Here is a 24,546-nt window from a genome sequence, read left to right on the forward strand (position 1 = left end):
CACGATTTTATCGTCACGCCGCAGCAGGGAACAAAGGGAAAGTTCAGATTTTTAATTACAATACACAAATACCTACAAAAATATGTGTTCCGCAATAATTGAATTATATTATGATATTATAATATATTCATTATCCATTAGCATTTCAATTATGTTTATTTTTAACGAAGATATTGAAGCTTCAATTAATCGCTATTTCGTTCCGCTGTGTAGCGTTTATTGATATATAACATGATTAAAATCGACTTTTCACATCCCTAAAAGAGCACACGTATACGTTTTTACGCACACATACACAACTTGACACCACCTAAAACGGTAACACCTTGATTTGAAGTCCATCTTGTCAACAGTATGGTTGTCCTTTTTTGACAAACGGCATTTTTACAAGAGCGAGGAGAGATAAATGATACTAGTTGCTGCGCCGTCAAAGAGAACAGATAACGTTGGGGCATTGGTGCAGGTTGACTTTTCTACTGTGTCTGCGTACTGATTAGCTTGCTTCATAAACGTAGATTGTTGACAGTGTTGACACTGACATTGTCAATGTCAATCTGAGGTGTCAATTGGCAAACAAATTTGCGGTGTTTGGTTCATTTCATATCTTGATGATGCAAATTTATATTATAAATCGTGATATTCATTAAAATTATTCCAATGGCGGATTAATAAGAACAAAGTTGATCATGCCTTTCTCCAAAACTGCAATATCTCTTCTGTGCGTGTTGTTATTACTTTCAATATTTGTGACGAATTTGCTTAACAGTATTGCTACGAATCACAGTTACTCAGAAAACCAGAGAGAAGGCGAAAATTTCACCAAATACTTGGCTGATAAATACGGACGCATAACAGACGCAAAGGAAAATTTAATTTGGTTTATGCAAGTGAGTTTATGGGTGATACATATCCAACTAAAAGGGATGTCACATAACTTCTAAGTACTGTTTCATCGTATCGATTCGAACAGCGTTACAGCGCAGTTAGCTGCAGAATAGAAAAAATTCAAAACATTAACAACCTACCTACCTACTACATGTTTTAAAGGAAGCATGAACACAGAGACATTTTTATTTAACTTTACAGTTGAGTAGGTAACCTTATCTCTTAGAGCAATTTAGTGAAGGAAACACACTTTGGACCAACACTGTCTAGCTCTAGAGATTGGTGCTCTAAGAACTTACTAAATGGAGAGGGACTCTAAAATCTTCAACCCTTCTAGAATCTTTTACCCTTTTAGTATAGAGGCTGGTAAAACATGGCTCGCAAGCTGCTTGCGCCTCTTGAAAAGTATAATTGCAGCTCTTTAAGCCACCTAAAAGGTTAACACATAAGTGTTCTTAGGCCACTGAAGACGGCAAAAAAATATTCCTATTTGCCTTGATATTTCTTTGTTGTCAATTTTGTTTTAGATATCGGACATCCATTTAAGCATATTTAGGGATCCAGGGAGAATATCACAGTTTCAGCAATTTTGTGATAGTACTGTGAAGAAAATAAAACCAGCAATTGTGCTGGCCACTGGGGACTTGACTGATGCTAAAGCCAAAGACAACCTAGGCAGCTCCCAGGTTAAGACGGAATGGATTTATTACCACAATATTATTAATGATTCCAGAGTCACAGAAGAAACTGTTTGGTTAGACATAAGAGGCAATCATGGTATGAATCTTGTCATATTATTGATTTCTCATTTAATAATGAAATTTTTTGTGACATTCTCTTTTTAATAATGTAATTTTTTTTACTGCTGTTTATTGCGTCTTACTCTGTCTAATTCTATTTAAATATTACTGTTGTATTGTCAAATAATCAAAGTTGTTTTAATTTTACAGATAATTTTAACATTAGAACATTAAACTCACAAGAAAATTTCTTCAGAAACTTTTCTGTTCAGGGAAAAACATATCCTAAATCATATGTCCATTTTGAAGAGAAGAATGGTGTAAGGGTTGCATTTATTGGCATAGATGCATGCCCGGAGCCTGGTTTGAGGAGACCATTCAACTTTGTTGGTATTCTTGACAGTCAAGAACAAAAACAAATAAAAATATTACAAGCAGAGGCAAATGCAAAAGCTGATCATATTGTTTGGTTTGGGCACTACCCTACATCATGCATCCTGTCACTTGACACAGGCACTGAGAAGCTGGATCTGAGGACACTGATTGGCGACAGCAAAGGCTCCCAAGTATATGTGTGTGGGCATCTGCACACTATGGCTGGCCGTGTTCCTAAAATGTACACCAGGCAAAGAAAAGGATACATGGAAATTGAATTAGGAGATTGGAAGGACAACAGAATGTATCGCCTTGCAGCCATAGATCACGGTATATTTTCATTTGTAGATCAGAAACATAATACATGGCCTCTTGTGTTGGTCACAAACCCGAAACATGCAAAATATACTTTGCCTGGAAGAGAACCCCTGCAACTGATACCAGATTCAACTCATATAAGGATCCTTGCATTTAGTGATGTCAACATTGACACTGTTGAAATATCCTTTGACAAAATTAGCTGGATGAATTGTAAAAACTCAGAAGGACCTCTTTATGTCTGTCAATGGCTGCCACACTTGTTTTTACGAGATATTAATTATCTCTATGTAACAGTCAGTGATGAGTGGGGAAAACAGACATTTGTTGAACATCCATTTACTATGGATGGTTCTACCTTGAATTTCGACATAATGGCGAGAATACTCCTCATGCTTGATGCACGAGTAGTGGTAAGTTACGCTTATATTTTATTTATTTATTTAAACTTTATTGCACGGTATTTTTTTTACAAAAGGCGGACTTAACGCCAGACGGCATTTTCTACCAGTTAAAAATATCTATATTTAAACATACTAAAACAATATAAATTAATATAATATTATATCTATGTATATATATAAACATACTAGCAACCCACCCCAGGTTCGCACTCTTTACAAATTATACACCTAAACCTACTGTTCAGTAGTTTTTGAGTTTATCGCGAACATACAGACAGACCCGGCGGGGCACTTTGTTTTGTTTGATAGATAAATGCGTGTGTCCTGACTGACTCATCAATGCAGAGCCGAAACTACAAAAGCTAGAAAGTTGATAAAAAAAAACATTTATTCATAAACAGCACACATTTTTGCATTGGTACAACCTCCGCCAAACTGTATAATAGTTGGCAGAAATAGGCTCCCTCTCTTTACATACTGTTTTAAGCTATTACTTATGTACTTACTTAGTACATAAACACACTAGGTTACATTTAAAATGTGTACAAGCATTTTGAGAATTTCAACCCCTAAGTGGGTTAAAAAGGGGATGAAAGTGGGTATGGGGTGGGGTTCAAGTTTTATTTTAAGCTAGGAATTTGAAACTTTGAAAATTCATCCCCTAAGGTGGTGAAAAAGGGGTTGAAAGTTGGAGATCAAACATTTTTGTGAGTTTGTTGCTGCATGAAGGCATGAAAAACAAACAAATATACATTTTATAAAAACAAAACTACAATGAACTATTTTGTTTCAGTTCCAGGCAATATTTGGAACTCTGCTTTTGATGAACGTTTTACCCTTAGTCTATTTACGATGGCAAAAGCAACCACCGAGATGTCGCAGAAGATTGATCCGCTATGTGCTGAGAAGCCTATGGCTGTTGAGTAAAATTGACAAAATATACTATCCCATCGTTCTGTATGCAGTCTACGTGCCACTCGGACCCTGGACGGTCGGCGAGCTAATCGATGGTCACGTGGGCGTGGTCTTCGCCTGGGGGATATTGATAAAAGGAACATTTTTGCCTGAGCCATTCACTTATATGTATGGAGGAGTACAACTACTGTTTATACAAATCCCTCTTATATTTGTGTTATCGCACACATTACAGAATCGACTTTATAGTTCATATTCTAGAGGCATAAAAAGATTGATTCAGAATCTACCATTCATTATGCTACTCTCAGTTCAGTTGTTGTTGGCATACTTCTTTTGGTTAGAATATGGAAGCCTGGCGTTTATATTTGGACCTCTCAGAACATGGAGTGTTTTATTAAGTATTACATTGTGGTACAAGATCTTAACACTACCTCCCGCTTACTGCAGGTACCTAATAATACTTTTACATTAATTCATTCAATAAAGCTTTTGTGTAGTTCTGTTTTTAAACTACGTGTTTTTTTTTCAGAAAACTTGTACACTTGAACGAGCGCACGCCATCGTAATATTGTCTTCGCGTGAAGATATCGGACGAGAAGAGAGCGGCCGCCAATAGAAAAGGTATTCCTTTATTGCGTGGATAATAATTATTTATTACTAATATTTTAAAATTATTCGGTGTGATCTCTGAGAAATATGTCGATCTGTGTTTTAGCATTAGTGTTTCGCTTATAGACCCAAAGTCAAGGCCGTAGTTAGGGGGGGTTGGATGCATTCATTACGGCTGCTCTATCTTAAATTCAACTCTGGCTGTGGTTACGGCCCTACCACACAGTTTGCTGGCGACGCTATCCTCAAAGACAGTTTCTAGTCCATCGTCCATGGCGGTGAACAGTCAATCAGAAAAGTAAAGCCACGGCTCAATAAGGCGCATGCACGACACGTCTTACGAACATGTACTGTATATTTTTGGATCAACTGCAGACTTGCTGCCTTGTTAATGGTCTCAAGTATAAATAAATAATCGTATTGAATTGAGACGTCCGATCACACGGCGCGAGGTCCATTCGGTTTTTTCACTTATGCGGTCTTCCCGTATAGGTACTTGCAACTATGATAAAGTTTCACGTCAAGTAGGTATATGAAGTACATGAAACGAGTATAAAAGCATAACTGGTACCTAACCGGGGGCTTTCAGAAAAAGTACACATTAGGTAACTTTTTTTCGAAAAACTGACTTTCAGACGCTTTGTTTGGAACGAAGTTCCTTATCGGACGGTTGGCAGGTGGGGGTAGGCGAAATAAAGTGTAAGATTTTGCCGTCACGAAAACCCGTCACGGCCCTCTTTTGTTTAAATTTTTTCACGAGAATAAGTAGCCTAATTTCACCGATTTGCGTCTGTCCTATCCTCCTGAGACCCAGAAGCATTTGTTTTGTTTTTGAATTTGGTACCCTTAGTTGTACTCAATGAAAGTTCAAAATATTTTTTGGAATATGTACCAAAATTTGTACGCTGGGTCTTAGGAGGCTATAGTGGCGCAGTTGGTAAACAGCCGTTTAGAAACAAGTGGTGACACCGACGACCCGGGTTTGATCCCCGGACGTGTATGCACATTGCACATATTACTTGTACTTTTTGTATTTTGGAAGTTATAAATTATACCGTATTGCACAAAACGCTGAGCTTAACTTGGAATTAAAGCTTTAACGGTTAAAGGACGCGTGGGTAATATAAGTTAAGCATTAGTAATCACCAATTATTAGGTAAATTAAATAATTGAACACATTCCAAATGAGTACCTTCATACCTTCTTCACCATACATATTTACCTACCATACCTTCATACAACATTCCTTCATGTTATTTTTCCAGTTGTGTTCTGATTTTTGTACAATATATACCTTACCTATCTATATATTTATATATTGCATACCTTCTTAGAATATTTTACTTTTACTGTCGTAGGTTACCTACTTTTTCCTAAGTACGCAGTATTTTATTTTATTTTAACCGATAAGAGGTTAAACCCTTTTATACCTATTATAATCAAATTAATTAACTATTTTTAATTACCTACCAAAAAGAGTTGTAGTTGTCTAAACAAGGTACAGTCACCTGCAATAGTATGTTACTCTTCGAAGGCCGCAATTATATGTGACACGCTCTTATAGTTCTATACAAATAAAAACGTATCAGATATTTTCAGGACGTAACAAACATTAGAAACATCTGAAAGTTCGATCTACATTAGACAATAATGGTTGAACTTCTTATTAACTCAAACTAAAAAAAAACGTTCACGCACGGTCGCACGTAACCCCTAGACAATTTAAGGTTAAATATACTGCCAATAGCTTACTCAAGTGGACGTTGTAAATGGTTGTATCTGACGGGTCTGAAGTCTAGTCCTAGGGTATGTTTTTCCTGTAATGTTTTCACTTCGTTAACAAGGCATTGAATAGGTACGTTTTTGGTTTTTCTTTAACTCGAAACTCGGAATATGAACTCAAGGACCTGTCAGTTCCAACCACGCCACCCAGTACCATGCAATTTAGGAATTCATTTGCAGTGCTCACCTGTGTTGGGCGTCGTGCGTTTAATTAATAATCTAGGTGAATTAATTGTGAATTAGTCTTAGTAAATTGTTGTTAAATATGTTTACTATATATTGCCAAAGAACATTGTATGCTTAGATATCTTTATCATTCTATTGATTAGTTTTCCTTACATCTATCAACAACCGCGTAAGTTATGTGCATTAAAAAAAAACTAGTGATGCAACAAATACATTGATTCGTATTAAAAAGGCATTCGTATTTATTAGTGCTTATTGCAAAGTTTGCTTATTTTATATACGTTTCACAAGTCACCGTCACTTTAGTTATTTCGCTTTTACTGAACTGTGACGCGGTGGGCAAAGTTATGTTAAAGGGCAAATTATTATAATTTTACGGTACTCATTGATCATAATTCATAATCAATATTATATTAAAAATCACTGCAAGTCAATGTTAGCTTAGCTTAAGACACTAGTCAAATATGAACGCTATGAAAATTATGTAAATGTTGCTTAATATATATTCGTTTATCTTAATACGTGGTGACTTACAAAGCACTAAAGTAATGAATTGTATTATTTACACAACAGTTGTTGTTTATTCATATGTGTAATTAAAATGAAACGATTAATGTATTTTAAATTGTAAGGTTAAATAACGTAAATCGATCAGATGACCGGTATTTTCTGTGTATTTTAATTAAAATAAAACACGCTGGATAAAAAAACATTGGATTAAAAGGTTTATTTATTTATTACTCATTTATCTTTCCATTAAACCGATATGTTATCCCTAAATCCCTATTTCAGCCGTTCTGTTTGGGTTATTATACTCGTATCATCACTAAACAGCCCCGTGAGGGATGCGTTCATAAAGTTAAATTTTAGGTAAATACTAACTAGGTACATGAAACATATGCTATTCTGTTTCTGTATTAAGTAGGTACCCCGTAAGAAAACTAACAGAAAATGTCAATAAAAATATACAACAATAAAAAATATCGGGCATTTTCATCACTAAACCGCATCAGTGTGTTAAACGGTTAAACGAGTAAGTCTCAATTCAAAAATCATAAACAATGTCATGTACAACAATGACGAGGCGACGTGCCTCGTCATTGATCAAAGTAGGTACCTACTTTTATCAGGTGGCTATCTATCTACAAAGATAAATTGATTGTATAAGACAGCGGTTCTCAATCTTTTTTTTTGACGGAACCCTTTTGGAAAGCGAAATACTTGATGGAACTCTAAAATACGGTGGCGGCATAGTAAACATTTTCGAGGCGACTAAAGCATAGTGCTCTAAATTCTTGCGGAACCCCTGCAGGGGTGTCGCGGAACCCTAGGGTTCCGCGGAACACACTTGAGGAGTGTCTTTTCAAAAGGGTTTATTTTTTCTGGGAATCTATTTCTAAATTGGACCTTAAGTTTTCTTGAGCAAGGTTCTCTCTAGAAGTACCGCTAAGAAAAAAATAAACCCTTTTGAAAAGACACTCCTCACTTAGAGTGGCTGGTATAAGATGTATCAAGTTTAAAACAAATTAAGTATTGCTTCGAATTGACTGCTAGAGTAGATGGCGCTGTACGATTTCATACATTATGTGGATATTTTGTGGTGAACCTGGTTGTCATAAGTTTAAGTTTGACAATTCAGTTACTACAAAACATACGGCGCTGCATAGCGCCATCTACTTAAGCTGTTAAATTCGGGCGAACGATCTTCTTAGACTTAACATAGTTCTCATAGTAGTAGTAGTACATCTATTATATCTCTCTTTGCTACAAAAATAAGTACTAAATATACAGTCTTATTGATTTATTGTTAGTGATAATGTGTACATATCAAATTTCATATAGATCGCTGCTGCGGTTTAAGCGCGAAGAGTGAACACAGAGTTAATTTCGCTTTTATAATATTATATTACAGCTATTACAATGCGCCTTATCTTACTCGTTAGTATATATAACTATACATATACAGTGTTATACACTGTGAACATGTCATGGAATGTTATTTATCCTAATTAGGTATATTTATGAACATTATTTAAGAATTTCTATGTAAAGTAAATCTTTATTTCAGAACATAAGTAGGTACCTATAGATGATATTGAGCATATTAAACATAAAAACCGGCCAGGTGCGAGTCGGACTCGCGCACGGAGGGTTCCGCACCATCAACAAAAAAATAGAGCAAAAAAATCGTGTTTGTTGTATGGGAGCCCCCTTAAATATTTTTATTTTTTTATTTTTAGTATTTGTTGTTATAGCGGCAACAGAGATACAGCATTTGTGAAAATTTCAACTGTCTAGCTATCGCGGTTCATGAGATATAGCCACCAGGCTGTCTGTCACCAGACAGACGGACGGACGGACGGACGGACAGCGAAGTCTTAGTAATAGGGTCCCGTTTTTTACCCTTTGGGCACGGAACCCTAAAAAATAAGCAGGTACTCGAATAACATAAGCAAGGACTAAATTCTACATGGTTCCTAAACTAGGCAGAGCCTGCAGCATGTCCTGTAGGTAGATAATACAGTTACGAGTATTCAAACGACATGTAGCGCTATAATAACACAATCAGAGGGCCAACCGCGAACCACGTTCGACCTGTTGCCTCTCTGTCGCACAAAACATATGGAACAGTACAGCGCCATCTGTTTTGGATGTCAGACTAAAGAGCACGTTTTTTTCTTAGACTTAACCTCTCTATTACAATCAGTTCTCTTTGCTAAAATGTTGCGATTTACCGACGTAAAAAATATATGAAATGTTATTTCATTCATAGTAGCTATGTAGCTCTCTGACTACTAGTATACTATCGACATGCCTTGTAGACTCTGTATTTTAATACACATACAAACAAAATCTGCAATAAAACTATCCATATGAATAAGGCGTAGATATCATATATGAAAGGTCTATTTAGTCCTAGATATACGAGATACTCCTTTGGGGTTCGGAACAAGCAGAATATTTTGTTGCACGGCAGTTGTTCTCGCTCGAAGCCGTACGCTGCTTGCACGAAGGCATCGAAGGCGTACCGGAAGTACGATATGTTTGCGAACGGCTGTAAGTATGGCGGCATCTCGTGGTACGGAATGAAAAACTCCGAGAACATCAGCATCGGAATATTGGCGGCTGGTACTACGAACATTCCCAACTGCAAAAAACACGATCTGTTTAATATCAGAATATGGCATGGAGATGGACAAAAGTTGCAAATTGAAGTTCACCATCTGTCACAAGTTTTATTTGTTATTTTTAACGCTACCTCGTCACTATTAGGTATATTACACAAAATTCACCGTAGGTATCAAGTACTGCCATTACCCAAGAGATAAATAGGTAAATATCGTGGTACAATCTTCAACATATCAGTCTTAGTTCCCACACAGTAAGCTCTATATCAGTGGTTCCTAACCTTTTCAGTCCGGTCTCCCTTATGACTAACTAGGGAACCTGATTTTACCCCTCCTCCCAATGGTAATAAAAAAATAAAACGTGTAGGTTAGCTTATGCGATAACTGAACGTATGAGTGGCTATGCCATTAAACACCTTGACATCACACGCCGTCCCGACGACCAGCCCGAAGGTCTGCGCCAGAATCGTGATGAGAACGCAGATAGCCCAGGCTAGGCCCAGCCGGTGGTATTCCATCGGCTGCGACGTCAAATACCACGCCGGAAACAGGAACAGCGTAGCACACAGCAGCTGAAAAATAACAAGTATCTTAGTATTTACTTACATATTCTACACTACATCTTTAAACTTTATCTTACTGCATGTAATAAAAAATATATGTTGAAATTTGAACTTCAATAGCTGTCAATAGAGTTGAATATCATATCCGCCATATATGTCTTGATCGTATGCGTTAAAGGGTTAATAGTACATTTATGCGACTAAGGACGGAATATAGTAGGATTACTGCTAGGATTAGAAAGCTAGATATACATTGTCCTCACCTGCACTGGTAGATCAATTATGATTTTGGACATGCAGTATGCTGTTAAGCTGTACCATTTATTCAAATGTTCCTGAAGGATCACCGTTGCTTCTGCTGGAACTGAAATTTGAAATGAAAAACACTGAAGTACCTGCCATCTGCATAAATGACTAAGTAATACCTGGTTCATACCTAACAAAAAACTTATATGTACCAACCTAGAATGATACCTACACACAAGGGTGAGATGTTCAAACCTTACGACTTCCCAACTCTCTTTCGTTGACGCTACACCTCCCTTAACTGGTAACCGATTGACGGCTTTTTATTTATTTTGGCAAAACTAATATGTATAAGGTATACCTACCCGGGTAAGATCGGTTGTAGGGTAAGATCGTATGATCGCAATTGCAAAGGAGTAGTTCAAAATTCTAAAAAACCGCGAATTGTTCAGTTTTTTTTTAGATTTGGGCGATTATAACCCCAAAGGACTGTTTTTGATAGTACATTTTCGGGGCGTTTTTAAACTAGACCATGCTACTTACAATACGAGACAAGAATTGTCCCTTTAGACCTAATAGTTTCCGAAATAAAGCGTTTCAAAATTTATGTCGCTTGGCACGATTGTTCCTAAGGTCAAACAAAGCTGATTTGGCCCGGTAGCCGCGAGATCGTACCGTGCCTTGGAGGATATAATCAAACGGAGACGCCATGTCTGTAATTTTCTGTACAAAACAGTCTGCCGATTTTTGCGGGGGAGGGGAACGTCAAATGTATGCGTAACGTAAAAATAGCCATGTCAGATAAACGTCAGTCCATACATTGTGTATGACCGTTGGCCGCCTATTTTCGACAGAGGGGAAAGCCTGTTAATGGCTACTCCGTTTAGTTGTATCCTCCAAGTACCGTGCCTACCCCCTAAAAAAGGGGGGCAAGAAAATATTGTGTTTCACCATACCAACACAAGGAAAATAATAACTGTACAATATCAAACAAAATCAAAGCAAATCATCATCATCATTTAAATAAAAGTCAATTCTAATACAAGCAAACACAAATAAATAACTTAAAATTTTCATTTGATTACTTTGCCTCACATGTAGATAAAATGCAACTTATCCGTTTTTGAACAATCAATACAGATTTTACCACCTGGTGTGGTGAAAATAACTACTTCTGAACTTTGTGGCGCTATGGTACCTACCTAAAACGATATACCTTTAAACGAGTAATTCTTGTTTATTTATTTATTTAGGTATATATATATTTCGGAATCTCGGAAACTGCTGCGGGGGCAAAAAATTGATCTATCTAGGTCTTATCTCTGGGAAAACGCTCATTTTTTAGTTTTTATACGTTTTCCGAGCTAAGCTCGGGCTCCTAGATATTATTATTTAATTGCTACAATATATTGTGATAAGTATTGTGATTCTCTGTCACTAGGTTATTTTTTACCTCACCCAAGCTGACTTCCATCGCTTTCCTTCGAAGGCATGTAATACAAATAAGCAAGAGTAGGAGTAATTACACGTGTTAACAGTAGGCATTGCGTTGGAGAAGAAGAGGAAGAGCAGGAAGAAGAAGAGGCAGGCGGTGTTGGTGACGATGCGGTCGGCGGCCGCGCCCGCGCCGCTGTACAGCGCGCCCAGCAGCAGCGCCACCAGCAGGTGACACACCAGGCGGATCTGGGAACCCGTGCAATATCAATTTTTAGGGTTCCGTACCCAAAGGGTAAAAACGGGACCCTATTACTAAGACTCCGCTGTCCGTCCGTCCGTCCGTCCGTCCGTCCGTCTGTCACCAGGCTGTATCTCACGAACCGTGGTAGCTAGACAGTTGAAATTTTCACAGATGATGTATTTCTGTTGCCGCTATAACAACAAATACTAAAAACAGAATAAAATAAAGATTTAAGTGGGGCTCCCATACAACAAACGTGATTTTTGACCGAAGTTAAGCAACGTCGGGCGGGGTCAGTACTTGGATGGGTGACCGTTTTTTTGCTTGTTTTTTGTTGATGGTGCGGAACCCTCCGTGCGCGAGTCCGACTCGCACTTGGCCGGTTTTTTGAGATATGGTTTGCAAAAGCAGATCCCGTTATCGATCTTCTTTAGGATGTAACCGGGAAGCGCTATAAAAGAGAAGATCTTTCGCTTTAGGAGGTGCTGTATCTTTAGGAGGTAGATACCTACAATGTAAATAAGACCTAAAATAATCTCAAGATGTAAAACTTTAGCAACTCATTAGTAAAGTCGAGTGTGCACACATCTTCATATATCCTTCATCACACAGAAAAATATATCCTATAGCTCTTATGTCGGCGAATTAAGAACTATGAGACATATTTTTGTGTAAGTTGTATGCATGCACCCTTGTTTTAGATGTCTTTTCCGTATACTATACCTGTGTTAAGTGTACGTCTCGCATGGCGCCTATACTGCAGCGCCACAGCAGCGCGCATAGCTGTCTCCACAGCCCGGCTGTGAGCCGTGCGGGTTGCGCCGGCGACGCGCTCAGTAAAGCCTCGTCTTCTGTTGCGTAAACTGGAATGAGGTGTCCGGAAACAATAATGCTTTGACAGATTCACGATCGTAGTTAATTCTCATAATAAGATATTATCATAGGTGGCAGGGTGATCTTTTTTTAGCACTGTCGTGTCAGTGCTGCTATAACCTAACTGCGGCCATTTTATCAGACACTAGGTACTTTTTTAGTTACCTACTAAACAGTGAAAGTATATAACTGGAAACCGCCTTTGGGAACATTACCGTTCAAATTCTCGGGCCAAATTAGCACACATACACAATTACGCCTACATTTAAATAAGACGATACGTTTACAGAGCCTGTCTCTATTACACTAACGTACACAGCTAAGTGTAGATGAAATGCATATAATGTCAATAACTACCAATCAGCGACATTAATCCGCTAATAACCTTCTTGCTGTACGTACTGGCCGCTGAGAGTTCGCGGTTCATATTTGATTAGAATATGACTTGGACAGGGATAGGTATATGCCATACATTGAAGAACCAGTCAAATAATTCACGTATAATAATTTAATGCAGATTAAAAGATAACTAGTTAAAATGTTGTTATGAAATTAAATGACAGACTAACTCAACATAATTAAATATTCATTGTTGTAGGTATAAATGTATTCCGCTATAATAAGTATTTTGTATATTTTATTATCAGTCTGTATGGCAGTGCGAAGTCACGTTCAGAGCCCGTACCATGAGTCACTGACAGTGTCAAAACTGACATTTACGCTATCGAGAACGTAATTTACTTTCTATACATCTCGTTTGCACTAATATGCGAGTATGAGCGAGATGTATAGAAAGTAAATTACGTTCTCGACGGCGTTTGTCAGTGCCAAACTGATGGTAGCCGTACTGGTATAGTCTGTCCGTTTTTCTAAGATCAAGTACGCCATAGTAAATGTATGGCGAACTTGATCTTAGAAATCGGACAGGCTATACAGCCTGTAAAATTTACATGGGTACACGAATCGGGTCAAAAACATTTGAACAGGCGGAGTCACAATAAATCCCCACTTTCAATTCCAATGGAAATATTTTATATGTATATAGCCGGTCAAGCAAGTTTGTCAGTAGAAAAAGGCGCATAATTACAATTTTGTATGGGACCATAACCGTTCGCGCGCTTACATTTTCTAAATTCGCCGCTCTTTTCTATTGACGGAAATGGCTTGAGAGAGAACCTACATATATGTGACAGTAGAGGGTGGATTAAAATGATCAACATTTTGAGATAATGTGTGTATTTGTTAAATTAATTCAGTGAAAGCGTGATAGAAAAAAATGTATCTATATATAGGAGACCGGGTATGATTATCTCACGGGTTATCTCATGAATAGAACATTAGATATCTTGCCAGGCATCCACTCAATTTCATGTCTCTCTAATTGGACAGCTTTTTTCCATAGTTCTCTGCGAATAGCATCTTGTGGGAATCTGAATGGAAAGTAATGTAAAATGACAATACCAAATTTGATTATTAATTTGAAATAACTAGGTAGTTTTTTATAGCTCCATCTCATGAAATAAAAAAGGAAAATACAAATCTGTAAGAAGGAATTTATTACTACATTTATAATTACAGTGGAATCCCTTTATTATGACTCCGCTTATACTGACCAACCGCTTACTATGACGCAATTACTGTGCGAAGTTTGGTTTTCATATAAAATTCTTTGTGACAAAGTCGGATAAGATGACCTATAAATACTATTTTTATGGAATTATGTCCGGTTATACTGACAAATTCGCTGGTTTTCGTGGCCGGCCCCACATCTTTCCCTGCAAGGACGTCTGTGGCGTTTAAATTGTTTTAGTTTTTACTCTCGGTGAAAGTTGATAATTGGTATAAGGTTAATAAAACTCATCTCTCACAAAATAGTTCAAGATTAATTTGGAAAACATAAAATAAAAAGTTTATCAACTATGCTTTATATGACATCCGCTTAGTATGACATGTTTGTTACTTCCCTTCAGTGTCATTATAAGCGGATTCTACTGTATATAGAAAATACCTAAACCAATCATAAGTTAATAAAATAGTCTACTTCATTTGGCATAAAACCATCCCTATTATCCTCGCAATTTAAAAAGTCGTATGTTGTTATGAAAGTCGTATGCAGTTGTTACGTTTTAGCTTAGCACGGTAGTATTGAAAAAATGTCGTCATGTTTATTCCAAATTTTACTGAAGTTATCTGTTTACTATAAGTGAAAAGTGATTCCACTGTCCTTGATATGAACTAAAACAACTTCTGCACCACTTCACGACACATGAAGACATTTTTAATTACAAAAAAACGTAGTTTTTATAAACCAATTTAGCCATTCGTCACTGACTATCATCTCGGCCGCACTGAAGTTGCCAATCGAACAGTCTGTAAGCACCGCCTACAATCGAATACTTTACGTTGGGTCATAATTGAGCGGACAGAATACTTCCATGGTTTATATGCGTTCACTGCCTACTAAATCACAAAGCTTCGTATGTTAAAATTAAATATGACTGCAGTTGTAGATTTTATATGGGTTTTAATTAAATATTTACACATTAGTCAACCTGTGACAGTTTCGTTCACTTCATTATCGTGATCGCACGGGAAACTATTTTCCTATTGACAAACATTTCCGGTCATGTTGTAGAAACTCCCAACAGGTGTCTAAGTTTTTTAAGCTAATAAATGTTTTCTTGTAATATCATAAAAATATGTGCGTTCACGGCAATGAAGTGGACCAACTAAGTAGTCAAATAATGACTGTCCGTACGACACCCACCTTTTCCGTTTCCGTTTAAGACTGTGTTCTTGGCTATTTTCTTCATTTCAACCGTGTAACTTTTAGCTTCTTGCTCTATGTAGCTTAAATTACCAATGTGCTCTCCACTGGCGATTTCTAATACTGTAAACAAATATAGGCGGATCATTATTTTGTTTACTAATAATGTACTTAGTAAAATAAATCATTAGTGTATTTTATATAGGTAGGTAAGGTGAGAAAAAGATCCATAACTCAGAAAGAAATATTTGTGTTTGTCAAACAAAAGAAGTTCAAGCTGACCATCAGCTTCACACCTTCATCGATCGCTACCAACAGGGCTAAAGTGGGAAGGTAACTTTAAACCCTCAATGTGTCGCATAGGTACTTACAATAATCAGCCATATTGTAGTACTGCGGACATCTATAACCTGCTTTAGCCAGTGTGTCGGGGATATCTTGTATCTCGCCCGCGTATATCGTCCGCCCTTCGGCCATCAGTATGACGTCGTCGGCGGACGTGAACAGGTTGGAAGATGGTTGGTGGATGACGCACGCCACGATGCGGCCGTTGCTGGCGACGTCGCGGAGCGCGCGGGCCACGGACATCGAGGACACAGAGTCTAAGCCACTGGGAAGAAGAGAGCGAACTCATGAGAGCTTAAATTTTTTTTACAGTTTAAAATCTAATATTAGTTATTTTTATTGTTCCGCCAACCTCACCTTTGCTGAAACTTTGGAATTTAGAACAGAACAACATACCTTCTCTTATAAGTACAGTCAAATAATTTAATTGCAGTAGTATTTCGGACCGTGTCACAGTGAGAATCAATATGAAAGTCGCTTTAGGGACCTCATACTATTGTCACTGACGTCACTGTGACAAGGTACGTCATGGTCAAGGTACTGAATATTATTCTCGGAATCTCAAAAGACCTGTTAAAACGAGATGTCAAAGTCCGGTTATCCGTCATCTCTAGTATCTCTACCGCTATTACATATAATAATACCTATTTTGCAATTGTGTAATACGGTCTTGCTGCCCATATAATACTCATGTACGTACGTACCTGGTAGGCTCATCCAGTAGCATGATTAGAGGATTGGTGAGTAGTTCGCATGCAATCGTCAGTCGCTTCCTTTCGCCTCCTGACATTTGACCAGCTTTTGTGTCAAGTACACCCTCCATACCGAGCTGCGATGACACCGACTCGATCTGGAGGCAAATTTGACTTCTTTTAACGAAGACTCATTACATGACGATCAAAAGGCTATATCTCTTTGTAAAATAATGTGTGTTATAGCAACGGCATTACAAGGTTTTCAAATGTATCCGGCTTAATAAAAATGTTCTGTAACCGCAACATCCCTATACGATTAGGGCATTGGGCACATATTAGGTATACAAATTATACCATTTAGACCCACTTGCACACACATTACAATATTTAATTATTTATCTTAACGCATTATTTATTATAAAAGTATAATTTCGCAAATACAAACTCCAACGCATTCACTGCCAACGTTTTCGTAGCGCTACGCTCGTAGCCGATCCCAGCGTTTCCCGCTTTGTCGAAGAAAGCGACTACGAACAGGGTACCGGCGGAGCTGGTTCCCGGCACTTAATGTGAATACTCGTATTGGATGCTCATGGCCGGGAAAATGAAAATTATTTCCACACTCCACATCTAGTACAGTCGCCATCAGAACCTGCCTCTATTGTCAAGGCGTTAGAGTGTATTTATGCCTAAATCTACTTCTCTCTTTGTCAAACTTACCGCGTTTTCTCTCTCTCTAGGTGTAGCATTGGGAAGCTTGAGGCTGGCTGCAAATATTAGGGTTTCCTTTCCTGTGAGAGTGTCTATAAGCGACGCCTGTTGAGCCACCAACACCGTGTTCCGGTCTGTACCGTAGAGCAATCCTTCTACACCAGCTTTCCTGAAACCAGGGGATTATATCGTGTTACATAAATATTAGGTCCTTACATATGAAATTGGCGTTTGGCGAACTGGCAACTTTGGTTCAAAATATGTGGCGTTCGGCTAGGAATTCCAAATTCAAATTTATTTCAAATTTAAGACCATGTATTTCTGTGTTCGAATTACGAAATTTATTTGTTATCGCGTCATTTGTTTTTCTTTCACATCGTTCTGTTCACAATATGGAGAACTTAAAATATCGCTATATTTACGAATATGAGTTTCACCTCGGCACTAGTGCTGCAGAAACGGCTCGTAGGATTAACAATGCGTATGGGGAAGCTACTGCAAAAGAAAATACGGTACGTTATTGGTTCCAACGTTTCCGTTCTGGAAATTTTGACCTACAGAACAAGCCCCGTGGACGGCCGGAGACAGAAGTTGATAACGAAGAATTAAAAGCAATTGTGGAAGCAGATCCATCGCAAACCACGTCAGAGTTAGCGGCAGGCTTCGGTGTGAGTGATAAAACCATTTTGATTCACTTGAAACAAATTGGAAAAGTGAAAAAACTTGAAAAATGGGTACCGCATGAATTGAGCGACGCAAACAAAGAAACACGCGTCGAGTGTTGCGTTTCACTTCTCAACCGGCACAATAATGAAGGCATTTTGAATCGTATCGTTACTTGTGATGAAAAATGGATCCTGTACGATAACCGGAAACGTTCTTCACAATGGCTGAACCCAGGTGAACCAGCCAAATTCTGCCCGAAACGAAAGTTGACTCAGAAAAAGGTACTGGTAAGTGTCTGGTGGACTAGTGCCGGTGTCATCCATTACAGTTTCTTAAGATCTGGGCAAACAATCACGGCTGATGTGTATTGTCAACAATTGCAAACGATGATGGAAAAGCTAGCCATTAAACAACCCAGACTGGTCAATCGATCTAGCCCACTGCTGCTTCAGGACAATGCTCGACCACATACGGCACGTTTGACGGCCGCAAAACTAAGGGAGCTGCGACTGGAATGTCTTCGACACCCACCATACTCCCCGGACCTTGCTCCAACTGATTACCATTTTTTTCGGAATTTGGACAACTTCATGCAAGGAAAAAAATTCAATTCTCACGAGGCTGTCCAAACGGCCTTCAAAGATTTTATTGATTCTCGCTCACACACTTTTTTTTAGTAAAGGAATCAATGAACTACCTTCGAGATGGCAAAAGTGCATAGATAGCCATGGTACATACTTTGACTAAATAAAAAAATAGTTTCATAAAAAAAAATCGTTTTCATTTCTGCCATATGAAACGCCAATTTCATATGTAAGGACCTAATATAACATACTGTGTATCACGACTTCCTTAATTAGCAGTGTCCAAGCAGTGTTAAACTGACATATGTATTCGATAACGACTTCGTAACTTAGGTACTATGTATAAATCTCGCTTGCACAAGCTTATGCGAGTACCAGCGATTCTTGCTAATTTAACTACAGGCTAAGCCAATCTACACTGAAACCGTTTACGTGATGGTCGAAGGGTTAAGTCGGGCTTGGCTGAGCTGAGCCTGGGCTCAGCCTGAGCGTACATATTTATAAGCCAATTATACGCGGTCCTTAACTAAAATTTTAAAGACAATAACGAAATAAAAAACACATAATGTAAAAATCGGTCGATGAACTTTTACATTATGTTTGTTTTCATAGTTTCAACTTAAAATTGATTGTTTGATTTAAATAGGGAGTTGTAATCAATGTTCTAATTGATTTGTACTTACTTATACTTAAATTGTTAACCTTGGTAACAGGTAAGCCAGGAATTTCCTTTATTTAACGGATGAAATATATTTATTGTCCTTAAATTTCAAAATTACCTTAAATTAATACTTAAAATTTAATTAGGTACTATTTATAGAGTTTACTTACTTTCGCTTGGCTAATATTTTTAATAAGGTGGTTTTCCCTGCCCCCGATGGCCCGAGGATGAAAGTCAAGCGCCCCGGCCGGAGCGCCCCGCAGGCTCCTCGCAGGATGGCTGGTCTATCGCGTGGGCCTCGCTTTGTTCTCCTGCATATCCGACCTGTAAACGTGCGACTGTATGTTAGTATCCATTATTTAATTACAAGGGGGCAAAGTTGTTGTTTAACCTATCGTGCTAATATCGATGCCTGAGCAAGCGAAAAATTCCAATCTTGATCTAACAGCATAATCAGTCAGTGATGATATATCTATTCCAATAGAGTGTGTCAAGGCCGTATAAGTAGGAGAGCAAGTTGCTGGTGAATAATCCTGGCTATGTGATTCTGTCTGTGCAAGTACTCGCCGTTAGTAAGATGAGAACAACCGGAGATGATATGCCTGAGTGACTCGGGGACGGCAGCATGCCCGACAAATTTCGACTCGTCTTTCAGGATTATTATGATTATTGTATCGGACTCCGACAAACGCGACAATGCGATGTGATTTTTTTTTTTTTTTTTTTTTTTTTTTTCATTTATTTAGGTAAACAAACAGCCACTACAAGTTATACTTATTACACTAATTACCATAATATCTACCATATGTGTGGCCCACGGCGCTTACCACTAATTACTATGAATAATGTTCATTCAGAGCTAAACTAATCACCGTTAGTCTTAAGGGCTCCCGGTGTCAACAATGTGATGCTTTGGCATCTCTATACCGGCGGCTGGGAGGAAAGTGCTGAATTGAGACCCGAGTGGCGTAGAGACCTATGCGTGGGAGTGATGAAGCACGACGAAGTGTGGCTCGTACTTGAGACATAAAAGGCACATGCGTTACCAGGCTGGTAACCTGGTCTCATATCCAGAGGCCCAACAAATACATACATGCGACTTATGCGGCAAAAAATGCCGTGCGGCGATAGGCTTGTATAAGTAATATAGGTACTTAGCCATAAGCGGAAATGCATTGGCCGTCTCAACCGCTCTTGACACAGCGTTGCAACAATCATCCGTCAGGGATGCTGTGGCCATTGATGATACCTTCCTTATTTATTGACTGACCTATCTGTGCTTCAAATTTCTTTGTCCTTATCTCTGACCCTAAACGAATAACAATTGGAAAATTAGTTACTTAAATAAAGTAGAACGTAGAGTACCTAGGTAGAGTAGGTAGACCTATTAAGGATGACTCGTGTTACTTCGTACTTTGCTGGACGTGGAAGCCGATTCAAACTTGCTTACTTTTATTACTCTCATTTGTATCTCGCTCGTACTTAATATATTGGTACGAGCGATATGCGTTGAGAATATAATATGTAGATAATATACTAACAAAAAAGCGGACAAGTGCTAGTCGGACTCGCCCATCGAGGGTTCCGTACAAATGTAACTTATTTTTTAAATATTTTTGTTATATTTTTACACATTGATAGTTTTCAATTTTTTCCCTGTATTTGTAGTAGGTAGGGAAGGTGGGGAGGGTTGATCCCTAGGGGACACTTGGTAAACTTCATTTTTAATCAAACCAAACGAGATACATTTTTTTACGCTGGTAACACTCATTCATTCGTTCCTAACTTCACGTTCTGTCATGGCACTGTATCGGAAAAGTCAGTGGTTCAAAAATGGCGGACGGTGAAAGATTTTCTGCGTACTACATTCAATTTTCGGTAAGCTTTAACTGGATTTATTTTATAGTATGATATGGAAATGATGTTAGTGAGTGCGCTTATTTTATTTGTTGTTTATTGAAATGATGATTAAGGATTGTATTGAAATACGCGAACACACGTTTCGAGTACGGCACGTTTTATAATCTTACTATGTGTGGGGAGACTTTGTCTTTTTCTTCAGGGGAGATATGATTCCGGGATCATGTCATCCCCAAAGGGATCAGGTATACATTGTAATAAATTTACTGACAAAATGATTGATAGAGCTATCTAAAATATTTTCTTTTTTTAAGTAAATCATGCCGCGAAAGTACGACCAGAGAAACACTGATTTAAACTTTCAAGGTTTTTGACTCATTATTGTTTATTAAAACGAGATTTAAGAGCCAACAGGAGTGGTCATTTCTCCATACAAACGTACTCGACTGTTTCCTCCGTGGGTTTTGAAGCTAGAGCAATGATTTTTTCAACACAGATTAATATTGTCAATATCTGTGTCGGACCGTTTTGCTTTTTTTGATATTTTTGTTTTTTAAGGCGCTAGAGCCCTTCAAAAATGGCCAAAATGGCCTAATTGACTATGCCGCAATGAGAGGCGCGCTATTCAAAACTTATATCAATTAGCCAAAAAAGCAAAACGGTCCGACACAGATAATGTCATAATCATTTAGATGATTTCCAAATTTGGTTACGATTGGTTAAGTTTTGGAGGAGGAAACAGTCGAGTACGAAACCTCGATTTTTGAGATTTTTACGCAGGATTTTTCGCCTTGTCCTTATCGCACTAGTTTTAGGAGCCGCTTCCGTTAGCGAGACGGGTATATTTACCTAAAATATTTAAATCTCAGCTCCTGTTGGCTCTTAATGGCGTATAATTCAGTTTTTAATTATACCCCCGACGTTTCGAAAACGTAATTATCTCCGTGGCCTTTGAAAAGACTGACATCAACATTTTACGAACTACCCGCACTTGGTCTTGTTTATCAACTTGAAAGCTTTACATACAAGGGATGTTACTCGGTCGACAAACAACACTCATAACGATATTTGGGTTTTCAACCGGAGATATTTGTTTTTATTATGGATGAGATGCTATTTCAATGGCTTTTCGACCTTTTATACTACTTATAGAAACGATTTTAAGATTATGCAGCTCAAGCACCGTCCTCGAAACGTGAGCGGTAAATTTATAAACTTAGTTATAAGTGATTTTAGTAAACAATAACGACCAGAGATGGGTAAATAATTTAAAATTGCTGTGGGTATCTGAAGCTAAAAATACCTTCATAAGAACTTTAAAATATTTAGCTTACTTGTTACAAGACATTTTATGTTACTAACTTATTTTTGATTTTTTTAACTTTTTTTGGTACAAAAATTGATTCCCAATTTTATGTTGTTTTATGGAAAATACGATTACATTGTTTTTTTAAAGTAAAAGATTATGGATTAATATGTGTTTGATATCTTTATATATTAATTTCCTGTAGATAAAGTGAATAAATTAATGTAGATACAACCCTCAAAATATGGCATTGCCGCTTAAAATCTTTTTACCAATTGTCCCCAAATATGGAAGACTTGATCCCTTCGGGTGAGACATCTGATTACCGGAAATACAACTTCAAAGTATGGAAGATGCAATATATATATGTTTGCTGTGTATTTTCCAAATTCTAGATGCATTGCTAATAGCGATCCGAGTTATATAATCAAAGAGAATCTGGTTTGGGGAGACATGGTAAAAATCTGTTTACCATCTGTCCCAAGAATCAGGGACACTTGATCCCCCTAGGATCAAGGCTCCTAATTAGGGGTAAACAAGTCTCCCTAACATAGAGGACACATGGTAAAAGTCTACAGTATGGGTTTTTATTAAATAATGGTCTAATCTGTTGCACAAATCTGTTCTAATTCAAACTATTAATGAATAGATAAATTCTGAATCGTGTGGTCTATAAAGTTTTTCAATACTGCAAATGGTTAAGAAAATTTATGCTAAAAACAAAAGGGGTGATCAACCCTCCCCAGTCTCCCTACGTATAAGATATTACTTGCCAAATTTCATAGTTCTAGGTCAACGTACGATACCTTTAATATACGTTTTACTTACAAGTTTGATTTTTTCTCAACTTCCAGGGACTATATAAGTATAGACTTAAGTCACTATTATGGTTTTAATTTTAACTCGATACCTCCATGATGCGTTCCCGAGATAAAGTGTCTTGACAGACAGACGGATGGACTGACGGACGGACAAAAAAGTGATCCTAGAATGGTTCCGTTTTTTCCTTTTGAGATACGGTAACCCTAAAAATCAGTACTTAACACATTTGTAAAGTTATGAATAAGCGTCGTCCGGCACTGGGTCACTTAACTTTTAATATACCTACTAATGTAGGTACTTACTTATACGCGCCAGAGCGTTGGACGTAAAACTGCGTAATTAATTATCCATTAAAGTTACGCTACGAAATACGAGTATGCGACCCTTATTATAATACGCACAAGGCTTGGGCTAGTCAGGCTCGAAAAAGTATTGTGAGTTATTTGATGCTATAACACCTTAATGCGTGTTGTTTACCTTTCGTTGATAGTGAGCAATTGTGTTTGTGTGAAGTGCATGTGCACTGAATTATTCATTGATTAATACAATAGTAATAGGTGGTTATATACGTATATCTGCAGGCTTTGTAAGGAAGGACATCACCAATCGTCTGGCAGGTTTTTATAAATAAGTATCTGCGACGCATCTTAGGGATTTACTAGCCACGAACCGTCTCAAACGTCAGGCAGTGGCAGATGACTGACCAGCGACCCATAGGACAGGAAATCCTTGCAGCAAATGGCGTTGGATCGGACACGTATTCCGTAGACGGGACAACCACCTGTCCAAGTCTCTACTTGGACTTGGGCAAGTAACTCTCTTGAGTAAGCAAACTCTCTAGTTAGTTTGCTAACTCAAGAGAGTTATTTGCTACAGGTACCTACCTGGTAAGTACCTACTTACCTACCTACTGTTAAGGTACATATAAGTTTAAAGTTAAAAACTTGTAGAACCTGTTATAATATACTTAACTATTTTAATAGGTATATTAAGAAATTTAAATAAATGAGCAATCCATATTTAGTAAGTTCGTCATATTATCCAGATAATTTCTAAATTCATTAATTTCATTTTTGATTTTGAAAAATATTTCATGTAGAATACATAAAATGTATTCATTTTATATGCCTCGCCTTACCTTAAGTTAATTGGTTTTTGGGTCCTTGTTGTATTCTTACTCGTACCTATTTGTTTTTGCTCACCGCAAACTTAACCCTGCATAAACAGGTATAGGTGTTGTTTATTAGGTACCTACACGACCGGGTGACTGTGTAAGTAACAATGCATGCATAGTTTACACATACACATATACATACCCATATGCATTTATATTCTATACGTACATAGGAACTGAACATAATAATAAATAAAATCCGTCAAAATGTTGTGCCCATTAGCCTCAGAGATAACAATTAGTTTGGGAG

At 37.7% G+C, this 24,546-nt stretch overlaps 2 protein-coding genes across 6 annotated transcripts in view; one reads left to right on the plus strand and one right to left on the minus strand.

Moving 5' to 3' along the window:
• The first annotated feature begins 568 nt into the window (after window positions 1-568).
• LOC134649564 (transmembrane protein 62-like) lies at window positions 569-4,236 on the plus strand. Its single transcript, XM_063504361.1, has 5 exons — window positions 569-887; window positions 1,413-1,662; window positions 1,836-2,731; window positions 3,516-4,087; window positions 4,170-4,236. Exons 1-5 carry the CDS (start codon window positions 687-689, stop codon window positions 4,204-4,206), a joined length of 1,956 nt encoding a protein of 651 aa, XP_063360431.1. The 5' UTR covers window positions 569-686; the 3' UTR covers window positions 4,207-4,236.
• A 4,774-nt stretch (window positions 4,237-9,010) lies between these two features.
• The window catches only part of LOC134649571 (ATP-binding cassette sub-family G member 1-like), a 30,087-nt gene continuing 14,551 nt past the window's right edge, over window positions 9,011-24,546 (minus strand). For 2 of the 5 annotated variants that reach the window (XM_063504408.1, XM_063504383.1), the window contains exons 2-11: window positions 19,305-19,458; window positions 17,233-17,392; window positions 16,522-16,667; window positions 15,844-16,082; window positions 15,473-15,595; window positions 12,556-12,695; window positions 11,681-11,837; window positions 10,172-10,272; window positions 9,762-9,917; window positions 9,011-9,365 (exon numbers count right to left, since the gene is read on the minus strand). In XM_063504408.1, coding sequence (XP_063360478.1) covers window positions 9,021-9,365; window positions 9,762-9,917; window positions 10,172-10,272; window positions 11,681-11,837; window positions 12,556-12,695; window positions 15,473-15,595; window positions 15,844-16,082; window positions 16,522-16,667; window positions 17,233-17,392; window positions 19,305-19,458 — 1,721 coding nt within the window. In that variant the 3' untranslated portion in view covers window positions 9,011-9,020. Of the gene's footprint in view, window positions 9,366-9,761; window positions 9,918-10,171; window positions 10,273-11,680; window positions 11,838-12,555; window positions 12,696-15,466; window positions 15,596-15,843; window positions 16,083-16,521; window positions 16,668-17,232; window positions 17,393-19,304; window positions 19,459-24,546 lie in introns of all 5 variants that reach the window. The other 3 variants (XM_063504392.1, XM_063504373.1, XM_063504400.1) reach the window with 2 other exon arrangements.

The sequence above is a fragment of the Cydia amplana genome, chromosome 1 (genome assembly GCF_948474715.1).
Source record: "Cydia amplana chromosome 1, ilCydAmpl1.1, whole genome shotgun sequence".
In the NCBI taxonomy this organism is placed as follows: domain Eukaryota; kingdom Metazoa; phylum Arthropoda; class Insecta; order Lepidoptera; family Tortricidae; genus Cydia; species Cydia amplana.